Source organism: Bos indicus x Bos taurus, chromosome 19 (assembly GCF_003369695.1).
Source record: "Bos indicus x Bos taurus breed Angus x Brahman F1 hybrid chromosome 19, Bos_hybrid_MaternalHap_v2.0, whole genome shotgun sequence".
In the NCBI taxonomy this organism is placed as follows: Eukaryota; Metazoa; Chordata; class Mammalia; order Artiodactyla; family Bovidae; genus Bos; species Bos indicus x Bos taurus.
In genome coordinates, this window is record NC_040094.1 from 25,333,489 (window position 1) to 25,353,997 (window position 20,509).

Consider the following 20,509-nt stretch of genomic DNA (forward strand, 5'->3'; position numbering starts at 1 on the left):
GTGGATGGAGCTCAGACCTGCACAGGCACAGCCAGCCCCAGACCCTTTCCCCGAGGAGCTCAAGGAGGGGCAACATAATGTAGCAGTTAAGAACAGAGCCTGAGGGTGAGACTTCCCAGGGCTGAGTCCTGGCTGGGCTACTTACTGGTTGCCTTGGAGACAGATAGCTAACTTCTCTGTGCCGCTGTTGTTGTTTACTCACTAAGTCATGTCTGACACGTTTTGCAACCCGCATGGACTGTAGCCCGCCAGATTCCTCTGTCCATGGGATTCTCCAGGCAAGAATGCTGGAGTGGGTTGCCATTTCCTACTCCAGGAGATCTTCCCGACCCAGGGATCGAACCCACATCTCCTGCACTGGCAGACGGATTCTTTACCACTGCACCACCTGGGAAACCAGTGCCTTCATCCAAAATCGGGAATAGTGAGAGTGCCCTCTTGGTAGCAGTGTTATAGGATTAAAGACAGCATGTAAGTGAGACACTTAGAACAGTACCTGGTGTAGAGCCAGCGCTACTTAGTAAGAATGGTGCTTTTATTATTAGTTGGGAAGGCAGAGGTGGCCTAGGAAGCTCAAAAATGCACTTGTCAGGGGACGTCCTTAGTGGTCCAGTGGCTAAGACTCTGCGCTCTCAATACAGGTAGTCCAGGTTCGATCCCTGGTCAGGGAACTAGATCCCACATGCCGCAACTAACAGCCTGCATGCCGTGTGCAGCAACTAAGACCCGGCACAGTCAAAAAAAAAAAAAAAAATATATATATATATATATACAGCTCTCAGGGCCCATCCCATCTTAGCTGCTCCCAGAGTCTGGCTTCTGGTGCCCAATCGAGACCGAGATCCTCTGCGACAGGCACCCCTTGGGGCTAAACCCTCTGTCTCCTCCTCCCAGGGACTGCCCAGCCCACAGTAGATATGGAGTCCATGAACACCAGCTGGTGACCCTGGGCAGAGGAGCCAGAGGGGAGACAACTGAGGGGAGGCTGCTGCCTGAGCCCCCGGTCTGGCTGGGCTGTCTGCCCCCTCCCCAAAGAGTCCCCCGTGCACCCAGCTGTGTTGAGCAGCAGCCAGAGCAGCTGACCCCCTGGTGCTGCAACTCACCTGCAGCTTCCAGATGTTCTTGCTCTCCTGCGCAATTTTGTTGACCGTCTCGCCCATGAGGGCGATCAGCATGTTGAGCAGGAGGATGTACGTGAGAATCACATAGGCCAGCAATAGGATGACAAAGACAGCCTTGAAGTCATAGTTCTCGGTGAATTCCAGGTCCCCCATGCCAATGGTGAACTTGAACAGCTCCAGACACGTGGAGTACAGGCTGTTGTAGCTGTCGGCCGACCGGCAGCCGTGCCCTCGCCACCTGTGTTGCGACAACTCGACCGACACAGAGTCATTCTTTTCATCCTCAATCAGTGTCACCACCGCTGGAGGGCACAGGGAACATGTGGCCGGATGGAAGCCGAAGACCCCAGGGTCCCCAACCCGCACACCCACTGCCCCAGGATGGGTCCACAGCAGGAACTCTGGCTTGGCCATGTGGTTTTTGTGTGAATTTAAAGGGGGAGAAAAAAAGGTACTGCCTTCTTCAGAACTATCAGTTTGTCATAATCTGCTCGTTGCAACTAGAGAGAGCCTGCGTGCGGCAACGAAGACCCAGCACAGCCAAAAATAGATGAATTGATTTAAAAAACCACAAAGTTAGCATCACTAGAAAGGGATAGACAGACATCATGGGATACCTGATATAAGGAAAACACACATTCCTTCCTTGATATTTTGACCAAAAATGCACACCTGAATCTAACTGTGAGGAAACATCAGCCAGACCCAAACCAAGAGACACTAAAAAAACTGCCCTTTACTCAATAAAAATGTGAAGGTCACAAAAGAGAAGGAAAGATTGAGGAAACTGCTCCAGACTGAAGGAGACTAAACAGGCTTGACAAGTGATTGTAATGTGTTATCTGGGATTTTCCTTTCTATAAAAGACATTATTAGGACAATTGGTGAAATTTGAAGAAGGCTGGAAGATTAGCTAATAGTCCAGTATTGATGTTAATTTCCTGATTTTGATCATTATGCTGTGTTTATGTAAGAGAATGTTCTCATTTTCAGGAAATACACACTGAAGTATTTAGTGGTAAAGGACTGATCATATCGGCAGTTCTGTTTTTTTTTTTTTTTTTTTTAAGTATGGTGTAGTGTGTATCCGCCTGCAACACAGGAGACCCCGGTTTGATTCCTGGGTTGGGAAGATCCCCTGGAGAAGGGATAAGCTACCCAGTTCATTGTTCTTGGGCTTTCCTGGTGGCTCAGATGGTAAAGAATCTGCCTGCAATGCAGGACACCTGGGTTCGATCCCTGGGTTGGGAAGATTATCTGGAAGAGGCCATGGCAACCCACTCCAGTATTCTTGCCTGAAGAATCCCCGTGAACCGAGGAGCCTGGTGGGCTACAGTCCATGGGGTCGCAAAGAATCAGACACGACTAAGCAACTAAGCACACACTATGTATGTGTGTGTGGTGTGTGTATGTGTATGTAGTGGAAGAGAAAGCGATTTTTTAAATGTGGTACAACAACCAGGGGAATCTGGGCAAAGAGTATAGACATTTTGCGCCTAGGGTGGGGAGGGAGGTTCAGGAGGGCAGGGACACATGTACATCTATGGCTAATTCATACTGATATATGGCAAAAACCATCACAATACTGTAAAGTAATTCTCCTCCAATTAAAATAAATCAATTAAAAAAATTTTTTTTGAGTCAAGATGCAACTATACCACAAGCAAACAGCACTTTATACCTCTAAAATGACCTAAAATCTTTTATGAATCAATTTCCAGGTTCTCCGCCTACTATTAGTGTGCTCCTTGTCCATCTGCTCTGTCACCTGCAGACACACCCCAGTGGGCCTCTCCCCACGCGACCCTGCAGAGTCCTCAGGAAGCCGAGGTCAGCGGGAGCCCCGGCCTCCCACCAGCCCCGACCATACCCGTTACCTGTGGAAAACCCGAACAGGAACACGAGGTACACAAACATGAAGCGACACAGGTCTCTGAGGATCATCTGCAGGAGAGAGTGGGCTTGTCAGACCTTCCTCCAGGCCCAGGAGGGGCCAAGGCTGTGTCAGCCTGGGGGTCTTCCTTGAGCCCATGTGAAATCAGAGGGCAGACAGCTAGGTGTGGTTCGGTGGTTTTCAGCTCAGGAGTCATGAGGGACTTACTTCTGGTGAGAGAGGGAGCCTGGCAGGTGGGGGTGGGGGTCAAGTTTCAAGGGCGCCCCCAACCCTGGGTCAAGGCCAGATTGCCTGATTGTTGGGGAATTCTCTGGGAAAGTGGGTCTTAAAGCAGGACCTTCCCAGACGATGCAGAGAGGAGGGATGGAGTTTGTGGGGCTGGGTCCCACACCCCCAGGAGGTAGTCAGGCTCTGCGGAGGAGCCTGGGGCACCGGCACCCACCTTCTCGATCATGACGGCGTAGATGCCCATCTGCTGGAAGCCGCGGGTGTAGTAGAGCATGTTGGTCCAGCCCATGGCCAGGGAGAACACCATGGAGGCCACGTACTCCTTGCGGTGGCAGAAGTACAACACCACGGTCGCCAGCATGAACAGCGACTGCATGAAGCTGAGGAGGAGGGACAGCAGGCCCTGTCCACAGGCACCCTCACAGACAAGACCCCAGATGCCCGGCGTGCATGCGTGTTAAGTCCCTTCCGTCGTGTTCAGCTCTTTGAGAACACATTCAGCTCTGTAGCCCAGCAGGCTCTTCTGTCCATGGGGATTCTCCAGGCAAGAATACTGGAGTGGGTTGCCACGCCCTCCTCCAGGGGGTCTTCCCAATCCAGGGATCAAACCCGCATCTCTTATGTCTCCTGCGTTGGCAGGTGGGTTCTTTACCACTAGCGCCACCTGGGAAGCCCCAAGATGCCAGGACCTCCCCTCAAAGGCCATAGAGGAAGGTGGGAGAGGGGATGGCCATCCTACCTCCTTTAGCCCATGAGTCTCAGTAGGAGCGATATTGTCCCAAAGAGGCAAAAATCAGTTCCGGGTGCTGGTTGGGGGATAGGAGGAGGGGTGCATGTGCAAAATCTTATTCTCTTTACACACAATGCACAGATATAAAGATGGTACCTCCCTGGTGGTCCAGTAGTTAAGAATCCACCTGCCAGTGCAGGCTCAGGGGTTCAATTGCTGGTCAGGGAACTAGATCCCAGATGCCACGGGGCACCACAATTAGAGAGTAGCCCCTGCTCACTGTAACTAGAGAAAGCCTGAACGTAGCAGGACCCAGCACAGCCGAAAGTAAATAAATAAAATCTTTAAATAAATAAATATAGTACATAAACAGATACACAGCGTATCTGTGGTAAGACAGTTCATGGGAGGAGCAATTAGGAAAAAAGAAAAGGAATCTAAAGGCAACAATGTAAACAGGCTGAAAAACAGGGCTTTAGCTCCAACAACCTCCCTACCCAGTTCCTGGGAACAATAGCCTCACTGTCAGCAGATAATCTAGAAGGCCTAGGCCCATGAGGAGAACAGGCTGTGCGCTCCCAAAAAACCACAGGTAAGAGTCTGCTGGTCACCTCCTCAAACTCAGGAGCAGAGCCAGGGAAGGTGTCCTTTCTGCTCCTCAGTCTGGTGGGGGCTGCCCATCAGAGGCCTGGACAGGCTTAGAGGACATCTGGGCAATCCCATGACAGGGTCTGCTCAGTGGTGCCTTCCCAGATGGATGGATAAAAGGATGGGAAAAAGGAACAAGGGTACATCTAAGTCTGACTGTAGACCGCGGGAGCCTGGGGAACAGGTTGGTCATCCCCTAGTACCTGGAACATACCTGGGGCGGAGTGGACCCTCAGTATTCACTCCCCCAGCAAAGGTTTACTGGGTGCCTTCCATCATTCATTCAACATGTTTGTGAAGCCCTACTAGGCTCCAGGCCCAGTGTATGTGGGAGAATGAGTGAGAATGAGCTGACTGCTGTCATCCCAGGTCTCATGGCCAAAAGATGCCATTTGCTACAGAGGCATAAGAGTCAGTATCACTTACAAAAGCATCTCACTATAGCTGTCCACAAACAAGGTCTTCAGCGACGGCCGCCTTTGCAGGAAATACTGAATCTGCAGGTAAACAGAGAACAAGATCTCAGGAAAGATTAAACACTGAGCAACTAGAATGTTTTCTAAACAGCACCATGATGTACCACAGAAGTGCAGCGAAGCAAAGATAATGAAGACAGTGGAGCAGCCTGGGTCAGACTAATGGGGTAATGTTGTATGACTCGGTCAGGAGAATTTTTTTAAATAGAGTGAAATTACAACTGTATCTAGAAGTAAAGATGGGAAGGAAAACCACCAAAATAGTATCAATCGCTATGCTTGAATGATGGGATTGGGCGATTTTTCCCCCTCCTTTCTAATTTGTGCTTTTTCTAAGTTTGAATTGAAGTAAAAGTTCTTTAACCAGCCTCCTGAACTAGCTCATTGGATAAACCAGTGCTCTTCACTCTGAAAACATTTTGCCTGATGCCGATGGTGAATGCTCCTCTCCAGGACACTCACATGCTCTGTGCCCTCCCAGTGGTTAATCCTGTTTGCCAAGAAAGTGGCCTTTGCAAAAAGTGGCCTTTTTGCCCACTGCACTTACTACTCCAGTTTCGTACTTTACGGTAATATAAACCATGAGTGTGAAAATAAAGACGGTTATTTCTGTGAAGACAGAGTCCAATGATTAGGAAAGACTCCTTAAAGATGAGCTACTAAAAAACAGAGTGTGGCTTAGATCAAAAAGATTAAGGGGGAAAAATCATCATAATCTCAAATTCTGCATTCAGAATCTTTTGTGCATGAAACAGTGGTCCCACATGAATTAGAGGAATGGCGCAGGAATATGCATATTTGGGGATTTTAGTTAAAATGATTCCAGGGACTTCCCTGGTGGTTCAGTGGTTAGGACTTTATGCTTCCACTGCAAGGGGCACAGGTTTGATCCCTGGTCAGGGAACTAAGATCCCACAAGCCACATGGCATGGCCAAAAAAAGGGGGGGGGTCTTTTAAAAATAAACAAATAATAAAATGGTTCCAGTATATACATATTTCATTCTTCTGAGCTTTACTGAACTGTTTCAATTAATTAAACAGCTACCAGTCATGATCCCGTCTCTTAAGAGACTTGCACTCTACCTCTGTAATTAAGTATTACATTCAGTGGACAGCCCTGACTGCCTGTCTTCAAATGTGACTGACCTGGGCCTGCAGGGGAACACACTGCGCAAACCAGTACCCCCTCCCTAGCCGTGAATGCCTGAGGGCTCTCATCTTAACACATGCATCCCTAAGTTTCTCAAGCAGGGCCATTACACGGTTGATGCATTAAAAAGTGGGGGAGCCACTGCTATATTTAAAATGGATAGCCAATAGGGACCTACTGTATAGCACAGGGAACTCTTCTCAATGTTATGCGGCAGCCTGGATGGGAGGGGAGTTCGGGGGAGAATGGATACAGGTATATGTATGGCTGAATCTCTTCGCTGTTCACCTGAAACTCTCACGTTGTTAATCAGATATACCCCAATACAATATAAAAAGGTTTTTTAAAACAGTGGTGAGCACTGAATGAGTCTCTTGGTTTTTTGTTTAGGTGATAATGGAAACTCACAACGTGGGAAGGAATGCTTACCCCTCGGGAAAAAAAGTAGATACCACCTGCCACAGAAATAATCTCTCCAGTGATTCGGAAATAGTCCCCTACCGTGTGTTTCGGCTTAAAGGGAGGCTGCAAAGGACAAAGAGATTAATGATTCCACTCACTCACTCATTCATTCATTCAACAAACATTTACCAGGTGCAAAGCCTTGTGATTAAGACCCAGCCCCTTCTGGAGAGGCTTAGTCTCCATCAGGAGAGACCCAAAGACAATGCATTACTATGGGGACACCTGCAAGGAGACGGGACCTGATTCCCAAGTGGTAAGAGGAAAGCCTCCAGGTGGTAAGAGGAGCATCCCTGATGTACTGTGCTGTCTCTTGGATGATGCCCTAGTCTAGAGGTCTGCTTGGCTGGGAGGACAGTGGTGGCATAGGTGGAAACACCCTTACAGACACATGCCATGTGCTTCCTGCTGTTCCCACAGCCTATGGTGAACCCCTGATCTCCCAGGACTGTCAAGGTTTCCCTCAGATGATGAAAGGAATGTGTGTGTTGTCCTTGTGTTTCAGTCACAGTGTTCTAGAGTGGGTTTCCTTTCAGCCTACCATCCATATTTCATAAGCACTGGTTCACTGCTGCTGCTGCTGCTAAGTCACTTCAGTTGTGTCCAACTCTCACTAGCTCATTTCATTAGCACATTTCTCTTTTCTCTTAAAGTCAGCCCTGGAAGCCCAGTGATTAAGACCCTGTGCTTCCACTATAGGGAACGAAGGTCCAATCCCTGATTGGGAAACTAAGATCTCATATGCATTCAGCAAGGCCAAAAATATAAATAAATAAAGTAAACTCGTTAGATGGCCTTAATAGATGTATAGAAATCAGATTCCACCTAACTAGGAAGTTGAATTTTTCAACCAAATTTATAAGCAAGGCACTCTGGAAATAAAGGCAGCAAGTTAAGTGCTGGGATATTGAATGAAGGACTCAGTTAAGAAACTTGAGGTAGCCTATGGCTTCTGATAGCAGGAAAAATCTGATCTTAGGTTGATCTGATGCATGGTCCAGGGCCTTGCAGTACTCAAAGTCTGTGTCCAGGGAATGAATCATGTGTGAATGAGTGAACAAAAGCGGGCAGAAGAGAGAGTTGGCAATGTGCTCAGGGCTTGCACCACCCACGACCCTGAAGACACCCAGCATAGCAGAGAGCTGCTTCCAGCCCCCTAATTCCTGCATCCTTTCCAACCTAGTCCCCCCCACCCCCGCCCCTACAATCAGGTACCTCAGCGACCACAGGCTCAGCCTCTCAGAACCAGGAGGCCGAAGAAGGGGCTGAGAACACGAAGCAGGTGCAGGACAACCAGGAGAAGGAAGACTGAGAACAGGAATGTAAGATCTCCAGGCGACCCTTCCATGTCTCCTGGGCCCCGCCTGGGTCCAGGGTCTTGGGGTCTTCTAGGAACGCCCATCCCCTGCCCTCTTCCCCCTTGAGGCCCAAGCCTCAGGCGCACCCGGCCTCCCGCAGGTCTGTAGTAGGCGACCGTGGTGAAGATGATCATATACAAGCAGTAGACGAAGAAGTTGAAGTAGAAGATGCGCTTGACAAATCTGTCCCACTTGTCCTGCAGGAGGCGGTTCAGCGGCTCCACCAAGAGCATGTCATGGCGATTCTAAGGGAAGCAAAGAGAGGTGAGGCCCACTCCTCCCAGTAAGATCTGCCTTTCAGGCCCCCTTCAGCCCCAGGGACTCTTCATACCCACTTTCTGAATGACCACGCCCTTGGCCTGAGCAGCAGCAGAGGGTCACAGGTCTGGACCAGCAGGCTGCTTGAATGGTCCTCCCTCTAGCTGTGTAACCCCTACGGTGCAGTGAAGCAGTGAAGCAGTGAAGAAGAGGTATGATTGGACTAGTGACTCTAAGATGGACCCAAATGATGCAAATGAATTTTGTAAGAGTCTAGGGGACTAGGAGAAAATCAAACATCTGAAACATGTGCAGTAGAGAAAGGAGCAATTCATTTTATAACAGGAGCCTCTATGTACTAAAAGGATGAGGCAAATGATCCAGTAGAAAAGATGGCAAAGGATAATGAATGTTGCTATTCTGCCAAAGAAATACAAATGGTTGAAAACCTATGAAAAAATTCTCAACCTGACAGCAATCAAGAAAACAAGAATTAAGACATCAATGAAATAGCTGTTTGGGCTCCATGGACTTAAACTAGTTTTGGAAAAAAAAAAAAAAAAGAAAGGTAACACCCAGGTTGGCAAGGACTTGGGTAGACGTGTACCTACTGATGGTAGGCAAGTGCACTCATGCAATCTTTTTGGAGGACGTTCATTCTGATTTAGCAATTCCAATTCCAGATGTCCTTCATAGAAAAATTCTCAAGCCCATGCCAAACAACCTGCAGCATGTAGTAGGAAAAAACTGGAAATAACTCGGAAGGCCTCCTATGGATATTCACCCCCATCCCTACTGACTGCAACAGCAGCAGCACCAGCTACCGTGGAACACTTACAGTGATGCTGTTGCTCTTCAGTCGCTAAGTTGTACCCAACTTTTTTGTGACCCCATGGACTGTAGCCCACCAGACTCCTTAGTCTATGGATTTCTCAGACAAGAAAGAATATTAGAGTGGGTTGCCATTTCCTTGTCCAAGGAATCTTCCCAACCCAGGGATTGAACCCATGTCTCCTGCATTGGCAGGCAGATTCTTTACCACTGAGCCATCTGGGGAGCCCCGTATTTGCAGTCATTTTTTAAAAATAAAGTAGACCCATATGTGCTGATGTAAAACTATCTATAAGACATGCCACTAAGTGAAAAAAAAATGGTTGTTCTGTACTATATATAGTATGATCCCATTTATATAAACAAAATGAAGCTACATGTTTTCATGTGGTATAAATGGAGGATTCTTGTCTATGTACTTTTGAAATGCTAAAGTTTTATTGTAATATTATCATGTATAGAGTGTATGATACAGGAAGACATTCAGTGGGAATACATGGGGTGGTGAGGGGGCAGGGTACAAGCCCCAGGTAGCAGGTGATGGGAGGACCGGCAGAGTCAGACCATGGGCTAGAGAGGGGGCTGGGGTTGCGGTGAGACCGCAAGCTGGGTCCCACCCCAGTCCACTCACAGGGGTCTCGCTGCTACTGTAGGCGATCACCTCCAGCACCGAGTTCTTCTCACAGGTGTCGATACAGGACAGGTCGTAGAGTGAGGAGTGCACAGGCCCGTAAGCCCACTCGGTGAACTTTCTGGACACGTGCCTGCACTCAGGTTCCTGGATCTCCCTCTGGAGAATATAAGCCAAGACCTGCCCCAGGGACACAAGAACCTGTTAGAGGCCAGCCTGAGGCCCTGAACAGGCCACTAGCTCTGTTCCAAGAATAATTCTGCTTCTGAGTCCATTGAAGACCCTGCCCAAGGCCCAGGAGGGTCCCCACCCACATTCAGCAATCTCTTAACTGCCTTCTAGATCAAGCTGCCCAATGCCTCAGACCTATCACCTGATCATACCTGGCCCCCCAGTTCTCAGTGAAGGACTGCAGTGGTCCCCTCTAGAAAACCTCAAGCCAAAAGGAAATAAAGAAAATTCGAGAAATACAACCAAAGTTATAAAGCTAGGTTTCTCGTCCTAAGAGACTCAGTATGGGCAGGGACCAGCTCCCAGAATCCCCTGGTACTGAGAAACTCCCACCCCACCCCCAATTCCCAGCTGCCCAGCCCCATCTTCAGCCTTCCGTGGCCTGACATCATCCACAGACTTGGAAGCCTGTCCTACCCCATTAGGACTCCCTATCACCTAAAAGTCCTGTCTTGCATGAAAAAGCACCAACAGTTTCTTTTTCCATTTCACTCTTGGCTCAGCCCACCCTCACCCCATGGTTTGTTGGTGATGCTCAGAGTTGAAAATCAGAAACGGCCACATGTGGGCAGCCTGGACGGGAGGGGAGTTTGGGGGATAAGGCATACATGTATATGTACTCAGCACAGCTGAGTCTCTTCACTGTTCACCTGGAACTATCACTGCTTATTAATTGGCTGTGCATGCTTGTGTGCTCAGTTGCTTCAGTCATGTCCGACTCTTCTTGACCCCATGGACTATAGCTCGCCAGGTTCCCCTGTCCATGGGATTCTCCAGGCAGGAATACTGGAGTGGGTTGCCGTGCCCTCCTCCAAGGGATCTTCCCAACTCAAGGATCGAACCCATGTCTCTTGTTTCCTGCATTGGCAGACAGCTTCTTTACTGCTAGCACCACCTGGGAAGCCCTAATTGGCTATACTCCAACACAAAATAAAAAGTTTAAAAAAAAATAGTATAGGAAAGAGAAAAGAACTGGCCATATGTGTGCTGCTGGCTTCTGTTCAGCGCCTCACAATTCCTCTGGCTTACTTTAACGCCCCCACCCTTCTAACCCCCTACAGGCTGATGTGGAAGCTTCATCTGATGCCAGAAGTTCAGAAAGGCAGGCAGACCCCCTCCCACCTCATCTCAGGCATGACTCCCCCTCCCTACCCCGATCTTCCCACTCCGGGCGGCCAGAGCCAGCGGCGTCAGCCCCTTCTTGTTGGTGAGCTCCTCCAGCTTCAGCGTAGGGTGAATTTTGGCCCCCAGGATCAGAATCTCATTGTACATGCTCGTCACGAACTTGGTGTTGTCAGCCGTGTTGTCGGCCACCTCCACCAGCGCATGCAGAACCGTGTTGCCCACTGAGTCCCTGGCACTGATGTCGGCTGGCTGCCAGGAGTTCTGCAGCAGGAACTTCACGATGCCCAGCTGGTTGGTACACGCAGCCAGGGAGAGGGGCAGCTCACCTGCAGCCAACCACAGGCACACGGTGGGCCTCCCTGGAAAGAGACTGGCTTGGCCCTTGCACCACCCAGCCTCCAACTCCCTCTGTCTCCACCCCAAACTTCCAAGATGCTAAGTGTCTACCACATGGTCTCCCTACCAAAATAGAAGCCAGGTCGCCCTTTGGTTTTCTTAAAGAAGTCCCCGTTGGCTGCAGCCTGGACATTGGCCCCATTCTCCACCAGCAGGGTCACCAGCGCCATGTTCCGCCTCTCGATGGCTATGTGCAGTGCTGTCTGGCCTGTGGAGGATGCATGCTCTTGGCTTGGGGCTGGTAGTCCTGAGGGGGTGACTGGCCAGGTGCTGAGGGAGGGCCTGGACAGAATGTGTGGGATGATTCCCCCAACAGAGCAATCCAGGATCCCCTAAAGATGCTTAAGGAGTCCCTGAACAGGAGTAGAGCCTCCCACGAACAGGGAACACCAGACTGGGAGCTGAAGGACTTACAATTTCCCAAGAGCAAGGAGCAGCAAGCCAGAGGTGGGAGAGGTAGGGAACCCCCAGGACCAGGAGATCCTGATTCAGTGGCTGGGAAAGGGAGTTAGGGGCTCAGAGGCTTGTCGGGGTGTGAGGGTGCCCCCTCGCTCCAGGAGAGCATGTGGGCAGAGCTGTGCTGGCCCTGGCCGCCTCACCCTTATAGTAGCTGTCCGTGTAGCTGGCGTTGACAAGCTCCTTCAGGCTGTCCGTCTGCCGGGCTATCTCCAGGAGCAGGGGGATGGTGTCGTTCTGCCCGTTGTGAAGGTTGAGCATGGCTTTCAGCAGGCAGGTCTTCCCTGTCTCTGGGTCTGCAAGACAAAGCAGGGGTCAGAGCAGGCGCTGCGGAGAGGCGCCTCCCAGGAACCCGACGGCCTCGGGGCCACCTTTGAACTCGCTGTCCATGAGATGCTTCTTGCTCTTCTGCAGGAAGAGCAGCAGGCTCTCCAGCTCCTCACAGTTATTCTGAGCAACTGCTTCGAAGATCTTCCTGCGATCGTAGAGCTTGAGGTTCTCAGTGGCAGCAGAGTCCTGGGACAGCTGCCTGTGGACCAGAGAACACCTTTGTCTCATATTCTGGTCTCCCCTCGGCCTTGAGACCTTCAGAGCTGGTCAGGGAGAACAACTAAATCCCGAGGCAAACCGAAAGGGGGAAAAATGTGATAAGAAAGCCACCCTTCAGTCCAGGTTGTAACAGGGAACAGTGGGACACATGTACCCCCATTCTGTCTGTAGGCATCAGCTAGAAAATCTCTGCAGCCACTACTTCCTGCAACACCCAGGCCACTCACTTCTCTGCCCGCTTGGAGACTGGGGTAGCCTGGAGGGGGTTGGGGACAGGGGTTCAGCTAAGGGAAAGAGCATCCTCATAGGGCCCCAGGAGTCAGCCAGACCAGGGGATCCCCTGTCCTGCCTTGGAGGTGGTGGGAGGTTTCTGAACACTCACTGGAGCAGTCTTGTACTCTGCTTAAAAGCATCTTGCCCTTGAGCTTTCCAACTTGAAGTCTACATGATTGAGGCTGGTGTGCCTTCAAAGCCTGGACCCAGAGATCAGCCAACAGCTAGGATCAGCATACATGCCAGCACGTGTGGCCACATGTCCTGTAGCTTCTGTGAGTACAGATGCTGGACCAGGTGACCTCTGGAGGCCCCCTCAACTCCCCAGCTCTATGACCTTCTGCCCATAAACTCAAGTATCACATGGAGTCACCATGGCTAGTATCTCAGCCAGCTGGGCCAGTTAGGCTCCCAGTGAAAAGGGAGGAGGGGGCTTCACATGCAGCTTACCTGACACAGGTGGGGCCATCCCCAGACCTCTGGATGATGACTACAGGGCTGATGGTGATGGCTGGGCAGGATGCCAGCTGGCCTTCCTCATAAGAGCAGTCCATGAGGGATGTGTCCTCCGAGTCACCCTTGCCAAAGAGTCGGCTGCGACTCTTGGCTGTGGGGAAGCTGTGGGGCTTGGTTGGAGCTGGCCTGTAGTTAGGGTCTCCATCTAGGGGATCTGGGCAGGAGTCCTCTTGAGGCAGGTCCTGAGATTCCCGTGATTCTGAGCTCCCCCATTTCTTCATCCGTGCCAGATTCTCCATGGCCCAGGAGGCAGCCTGTGGGCAGCCACCAAGATCAGGCTTGTTCCCAGCTGGAGGACTGCATGACCCTGGCCCCCACTGTACTTGTTGCAAAGGCCGCTGTGAAGCAGGAACCCCCAGAAGTCCAACAGCTGCTGCTCCCAGCCTTCCAGAAAGAAAGCTTTCAGGGTGTAGTAACTCGCACCCCAGAGGCCCCAGTGGGGAGCAAACCTAGCAGACCCCTGTCCATCAGCCTCCAGAGATGCAAGAGCCCCCAGCTTGGATCCACCAGGATGGGTGGATCACTCACCTTCTCTGGGCCTCAGTTGCCTCATCTGTAGAATGGGGGTGCTAACCACTGCCCTGACTCCCCCAAGATCAGAATAGGGGAAACCGGAAGGAGAGTTTATTGCTGGCTATGCATTTGGGAAGGAACTCAGCGATGAAGATGGCTTAGCCCCAAAGAGCCAAGTAGTCTGCATTCCCAGGAACAAGGTGGCTGGCGGAGACCAACACTCATACTCCACAGTGTCCACACTGCATGGTCCCTCGGGTGCCGTGTGTCCCTGCCACCAGTTAGGCACTTGCCTGCCTTTGCTGTTTGACCTGGCTGCTGTAACTGTAGAGTTTATAGGGAGTTTTTTGCACTTTTTGTTATTTTGTAAAATTAGTATATTTGAAGCATCCTGGGGCTGAACTATGGACAGAGGTTCGTGACATTGTACAGGAGGCAAGGATCAAGACCATCCCCAAGAAAAAGAAATGCAAAAAGGCAAAATGGTTGTCTGAGGAGTCCTTACACATAGCTGAGAAAAGAAGAGAAGCTAAAGGCAAAGGAGAAAAGGAAAGATATATCCATTTGAATGCAGAGTTTCAAAGAATAGCAAGGAGAGATAAGAAAGCCTTCCTCAGTGATCAGTACAAAGAAATAGAGGAAAACAATAGAATGGGAAAGACTAGAGATCTCTTCAAGAAAATTAGAGACACCAAGGGAACATTTCATGCAAAGATGGGCACAATAAAGGACAGAAATGGTATGGACCTAACAGAAGCAGAAGATATTAAGAAGAGGTGGCAAGAATACACAGAAGAACTGTACAAAAAAGAGCTTCACAACCCAGATAATCATGATGGTGTGATCACTCACCTAGAGCCAGACATCCTAGAATGCAAAGTCAAGTGGGCCTTAGGAAGCATCACTATGAACAAAGCTAGTGGAGGTGATGGAATTCCAGTTGAGCTATTTCAAATCCTAAAAGATGATGCTGTTAAAGTGTTGCATTCAATATGCCAGCAAATTTGGGAAACTCAGCAGTGACCACAGGACTGGAAATGGTCAGTTTTCATTCCAATCCTAAAAAAGGGTAATGCCAAAGAATTTTCAAACTGCCCCACAATTGCACTCATCTCACATGCTAGCAAAGTAATGAATGCTCAAAATTCTCCAAGCTAGACTTCAACAGTACACGAACCAAGAACTTCCAGATGTTCAAACTGAATTTAGAGAAGGCAGAGGAACCAGAGATCAAATTGCCAACATCTGTTGAATCATAGAAAAAGCAAGAGAGTTCCAGAAAAACATCTACTTCTGCTTTATTGATTATGCCAAACCCTTTGACTGTATAGATCACAACAAACTTGAAAATTCTTAGAGATGGGAATGCCAGATTATCTTACCTGCCTCCTGAGAAATCTGTATGCAGGTCAGGAAGCAACAGTTAAAACCGGACATGGAATAACAAACTGGTTCCAAACTGGGAAAGGAGTACATCAAGGCTATATATTGCCACCCTGCTTATTTAACTTATATGCAGAGTACATCATGTGAAATGCCAGGCTGGATGAAGCAAAAGCTGGAATCAAGATTGCCAGGAGAAATATCATAACCTCGTATACGCAGATGCCTTATGGCAGAAAGCGAAGAGAAACTAAAGAGCATCTTGATGAAAGTGAAAGAGGAGAGTGAAACAGCTGGCTTAAAACTCAACATTCAAAAAACTAAGATCATGGCATCTGGTCCCATCGCTTCATGGCAAATAGATGGGGAAACCAGTGACAGACTTTATTTTCTTGGGCTTCAAAATCACTGCAGATGGTGATTGCAGCCATGCAATTAAAAGACGCTTGCTCCTTGAAAGAAAAGCTATGACCAACCTAAACATCATATTAAAAAGCAGAGACATTACTTTGCCAACAGAGCTCTGTCTAGTCAAAGCTATGGTTTTTCCAGTAGTCATGCATGGATGTGAGAGTTGGACTATAAAGAAAGCTGAGCACCAAAGAACTGATGCTTTCGAACTGTGGTATTGGAGAAGACTCTTGAGAGTCCCTTGGACAGTAAGGAGATCCAACCAGTCCATTCTAAAGGAAATCAGTCCTGAATATTCATTGGAAGGACTGATGCTGAAGTTGAAACTCCAATACTTTGGCCACCTGATGTGAAGAACTGACTCATTGGAAAAGACCCTGATGCTGGGAAAGATTGAGGGCAAGAGGAGAAGGGAATGACAGAGGATGAGATGGTTGGATGGCATCACTGACTTGATGGACATAAGTTTGAGCGAGCTCCGGAAGATGGTGATGGATAGGAAAGCCTGGCTTGCGGCAGTCCATAGGGTCACAAAGAGTTGGACATGACTGAGCGACTGAACTGAACTGAACTGGGGCTGAACGTTTAGACTTTAAGTGATTCGGGGCTGGTGGGCCTTGGACATCTGAACCCCTGGAGTTAAAGTGGGAGCTGGTGCCAGCATCTATGGCTGTAAACTTGTGTTGATACTGTTTCTACTCCCTAACCTCTTCTCCTACTCTTCCCCTCCCAGCTGGGCATCGTCACTCCCTAGTACCCAGTGATGTCCCACATCTTAGGGGCCTTGACCTCCACGGTGCCTCCACATGAAAGCTTTTTCCTCCTTCTCTTTTCCAAACCCTGTCATCTCTCAGATGCCACCTCCCCACTGATGCCACTTCCTCACGCCCCTAACTCTGCATTGATGATGCTCCCCTCCCCCTCCAGGGTGGCCCAGCTCCGTTCATCCATCCTCATGACCCCCTAAAGCACCACATACCTGCAGTCTAGCGATTTCTACCTGTGGCTCTCCCCCCTGCCCTGTGAACTCCTGGGCAGCAAGCTTGCCTGATCCATCTCTTTATGTAAAAAAGCTGTGCTGGGAAATGAGCAAGATCAGATACAGACCCTTCTAGCTCCCATTTCCAAAGGGAGTTAGAGAAATTTATGTTCCAGCAGCGGCTGGATTCTGGAAAAACAGCCACTGAAGGAATGGAAGGCTTCTTCAGCCTGCATGGTCAAGTGAAAGTTCAGGCAGTGAAAACTCAGAGCACGTGGCTGGACTGTGCCGATAGATCAGCTATGATCTGATGCACAGATTCACGCAGAAAAAAAAAAGGCAGCCTCACCTGCAAGCAGGACAGGCACTGACTGTTGGCTCCTTTCCCCTCCTGCCTGTTGTTCTGCGTACAGGAGGGCCTGAGTCTTTCTCTGATTCATCCATCAGGTAGAAACCTTGCTGCAAGAAGTATGCCCGGCCACACACAACCGCACTTCCAACCAACACCTACGCATGCATCCCATCAGTCAGCCTCCATCCACTGACCCTACCGGGTGGCCAGCCCAGTGCTGGGGGCACAGAAAGGACCAAGACCCCATCAGAGACAGAATCCAGGGGCTGGCTGGGGCAAGGGGAACCACAGGAGGGCCCAGAGTGCAGAAGACAGCATTGTGGAGGAGGTGACAGATGAGCTGGGCCTGGAAGTGAAACGAGGCTGGGCTGGGACTAGGGGAGAGGGTGAGGAGCCACAGAGTAAGTGATGAAGAAGAAGTCAGCGGGGTCAGAACCAGATGGCTGTCGGCCTTGAATGCCAAGGTGCAGGATGTGGACGTTATCGCTCAGATGGCAGGAAGCCATGAGAAGCTTCAGAAGCAGGGACACAAGGCACTATCTGTGCTCCCAGGAGACAACTTCCCATCGAGACCTGTTCGTAGTATGGGGGAGCCTATTGGCAATTAAAGGGCACAGGAGGCTAATGAGAATAAGAGCAGTTGATGATTTGAGTGCATGCTCTGCAAAGGAAAGCACTGCTCTAACCCTTCACATGCACTCACTCACTTTATTCTCACATCTCTAAGAGGTAAATGCTTTACAGATGAGGGAACTGAGGCACAGAGCAATTATATGACTCACCCGAGGTACCCACAGTTAGGAAAATGTGGAACCTGGATTTGATCCCTGGCCCCAGAGCCTCTCCAGCACTCTACCACCCTTCCCAAAGGCTCAGGACGCTTTCTCAGACATTTAACTCAGCCCCAGACCTCACACTAAGACCCAGAGGCCAATCAAACCTGGTCCTCCCAGCCCTGGGGCCAGGCAGGTGGGAACAATGCTCTTCCACTCAGCAGCCCCAATTCTGTAGCACCCTCCTCCTCAAAACAAGCATCCTACAAAGCTGAAAACCTCAAAACAATACAAATAAGCCTCAGGCCATATGCCAGGCCTGGGTCTCCCAGGAATGTTTCCCCTTGGACAAGGCTGGCTATAGAACCAGGAATAGACCTGCTTCCCAACTAGCAGCTTTAACAGCTCTTTAACGAGAGCACTCGTTAGCAGGAGCCACCACAAACCTTTCAATGATGTTCTTTTATACACCTTTGCCTGTTTCTCTGACTGGTCCATATCTAACCAAATGTAGTAAGCGTGAAGCAGCCCACACAGTGCTTCCAGTCAGTCAGTCAACAGACTCTGAATCTGCCCTGCAGGTACTCCACCTGATTCCCTACTGGAAACCAACCTTCTCCCTAGACAGAGGGCAGGACAGGAACTAAAAGGTCAATTGCTCTAGACTAGGAGGGTGAATAGGCTTCTCTGGTGGCTCAGATGGTAAATAATCCACCTACCATTCAGGAGACATGGATTTGATCCCTGGGTCAAGAAGATCCCCTTGAATAGGAAATGGCAACCCACTATAGTATTCTTGCCTGGAGAATCCCATGGACAGAAGAGCCTGGCAGGCTACAGTCCATGGGGTCACAAAGAGTCAGACATGACTGAGTGGCTAACACAACACTTAAGAAAGTGAACAGGGACAAAATACTTTGCACTGCCAGGACTGGGGTGTGCCCAGCACGGATCCCCAGAGCCATGCACCTGTCAGAGTCAAACATGCTACAGAGATGGGGGAATTTCCATATTTAAGGGTGTTTGATGGAGATGGTGGTTCTGTTTAACACAAGATTCACAAACTCACCAATCAGGACTGAAGAGTGGTCTTGAGAAAATGACCCTCCCAGCAAAGATCTGGTTTGGCTTCAGGGTCTTTCTCAACTCCAGAGCCAGGAAGGACACTGCCCACCAGCTGGGACAAGCCTCCCTTCCTCTCTACCCAGTCTAGGTGAGACATCCTGGGATACAGGTCTCCCCGTCACCTCTCTGCCCAAAGCATCCCTCTGCATCTGGCCTCCCTGCAGGCTCTTGGGAGCCGGTCCAGGGCCCAACCCTGATCATGCTCATCCCAGCATACTACCTAGGCATTTCCTAAGAAGGAATGCAGGGCTGAGGACTTTGCACCCATGGATGAAGAGCCAGAGGAACCCAACCAAAAACAGGTTAGACAAGAATCCAGGACTCCTTCCTCCTGGCCCAGAATTCCTTCACTTCAGAGAGGACTACACACTGAATTCTCCAGCCACAAACCAACTGCCAGCCTCTGCTGCAGCCAAAGCCTCTTGGCCCCAGGATGCCCCTGGCACAGACAATAGCAGCCTCCATTGTCACTTACCAAGTGTTCACGACTAGGCAAGCCAAGTGCCCTACTGTGCCACGGCCTTTGAGGAAGCCACTGTTATTACCCCCAATTTTCAGATGAGGTGCCGAGAGGCTCATTGAATGACCCATAGTCACACAACTAGAAAAGGCACAGCCCAGCTTTAGACAGCTCACTGTGCCATTTCTGAAAGCAAACGTCTGCATTGGCCATCCCACTACAAAAGGGACTCACCAGCTGGACGCAGGCACACCCCAGACCCTGCGGGTGCAGCGAGCTTGAAGGCTGTTGTGCTCCAAGGGAGAGCTGAGCTGGTGTGGCGAGAAGAGCCGCCCCTGCCCTGCCTCCGTGAGGGTCCTTGGCCCCTCCCCAGGCCACGGCTGCTCTGACTGGCAGGGACGGGCTGTGGGTATGCTCTGGCAATCAAAGAAAATGTTTCCAGCAACAGCAGCAGCTGCAGTTGCCGAGGCTCCGATTCCCAGAGGACCCCAAAGCCTTTCCCATCATTTTTGCCCTTTGTTCAGAAACCACTTAGCTGCTGCCCCTCCTCCAGCCGTGCCAGGGCCACAGTGCACTCAGCCACACACAGCCCAGCACCAGCTAGAGCTGGTGACTTCAGCTCTCAAGGAAGGAGGGAGGTGCTCAGGCCTCCCAGATCTACTAGCCTGGCAGACAGGGTGGTCTGGGGTAACAGCTCGACAAACAGCATGACCAGAGATCTCAAAGCCAGGGCTCTAACACTGCTCCATTTCCCAAATGCGGAAGGAAAGGAAAGGGTCGTGTCACCCATCACACAATCCTGACCTGGCAATCAGGGATCTCCTGGTTTTGGGTGCTGCCTTTGCCACCAACACTGAGTGACCCAGAGCCAGTCCCTGCCTCTCAAGGACCTCTCATTCCCCGTGTGTCCAAATTTGAGGTAGGAACGGCAGCGGGAACACTTTTGGGTCCAGCCTTTCTTTCTCGACTGGAGTTCCTCCCGGAACCACGGAACACAGAAAACGATGAGGGTTTATTTTCTGTTTCCTAGTATGACCCTAAAGGAACAGGAAAAAATTCATCAGGTCCAATAGGGCTTAATTCCCTTCCAGAAACTGCCTGAGGAAAACCTCAAAGTTTTTCCCAGTGTGCATACCTTATAAGGTTGTATAAGGCTCACTAGGGCTTCCCAGGTGGCTC

At 50.1% G+C, this 20,509-nt stretch overlaps 1 protein-coding gene across 1 annotated transcript in view; it reads right to left on the bottom strand.

Annotated features, from left to right (window-relative positions):
- TRPV1 (transient receptor potential cation channel subfamily V member 1) overlaps nucleotides 1–19,658 on the bottom strand; it is a 28,965-nt gene extending 9,307 nt beyond the window's left edge. Inside the window, exons 1-13 of the mRNA XM_027519104.1 lie at nucleotides 19,565–19,658; nucleotides 13,269–13,588; nucleotides 12,368–12,525; nucleotides 12,140–12,292; nucleotides 11,608–11,748; nucleotides 11,172–11,470; nucleotides 9,789–9,968; nucleotides 8,155–8,313; nucleotides 6,678–6,773; nucleotides 5,048–5,118; nucleotides 3,458–3,623; nucleotides 2,999–3,065; nucleotides 1,104–1,423 (exon numbers count right to left, since the gene is read on the bottom strand). Of these exons, the coding sequence (XP_027374905.1) occupies nucleotides 1,104–1,423; nucleotides 2,999–3,065; nucleotides 3,458–3,623; nucleotides 5,048–5,118; nucleotides 6,678–6,773; nucleotides 8,155–8,313; nucleotides 9,789–9,968; nucleotides 11,172–11,470; nucleotides 11,608–11,748; nucleotides 12,140–12,292; nucleotides 12,368–12,525; nucleotides 13,269–13,573 (2,115 nt within the window). The 5' untranslated portion in view covers nucleotides 13,574–13,588; nucleotides 19,565–19,658. The remainder of the gene's footprint in view (nucleotides 1–1,103; nucleotides 1,424–2,998; nucleotides 3,066–3,457; nucleotides 3,624–5,047; nucleotides 5,119–6,677; nucleotides 6,774–8,154; nucleotides 8,314–9,788; nucleotides 9,969–11,171; nucleotides 11,471–11,607; nucleotides 11,749–12,139; nucleotides 12,293–12,367; nucleotides 12,526–13,268; nucleotides 13,589–19,564) is intronic.
- Between the last annotated feature and the right edge of the window lie 851 nt (nucleotides 19,659–20,509).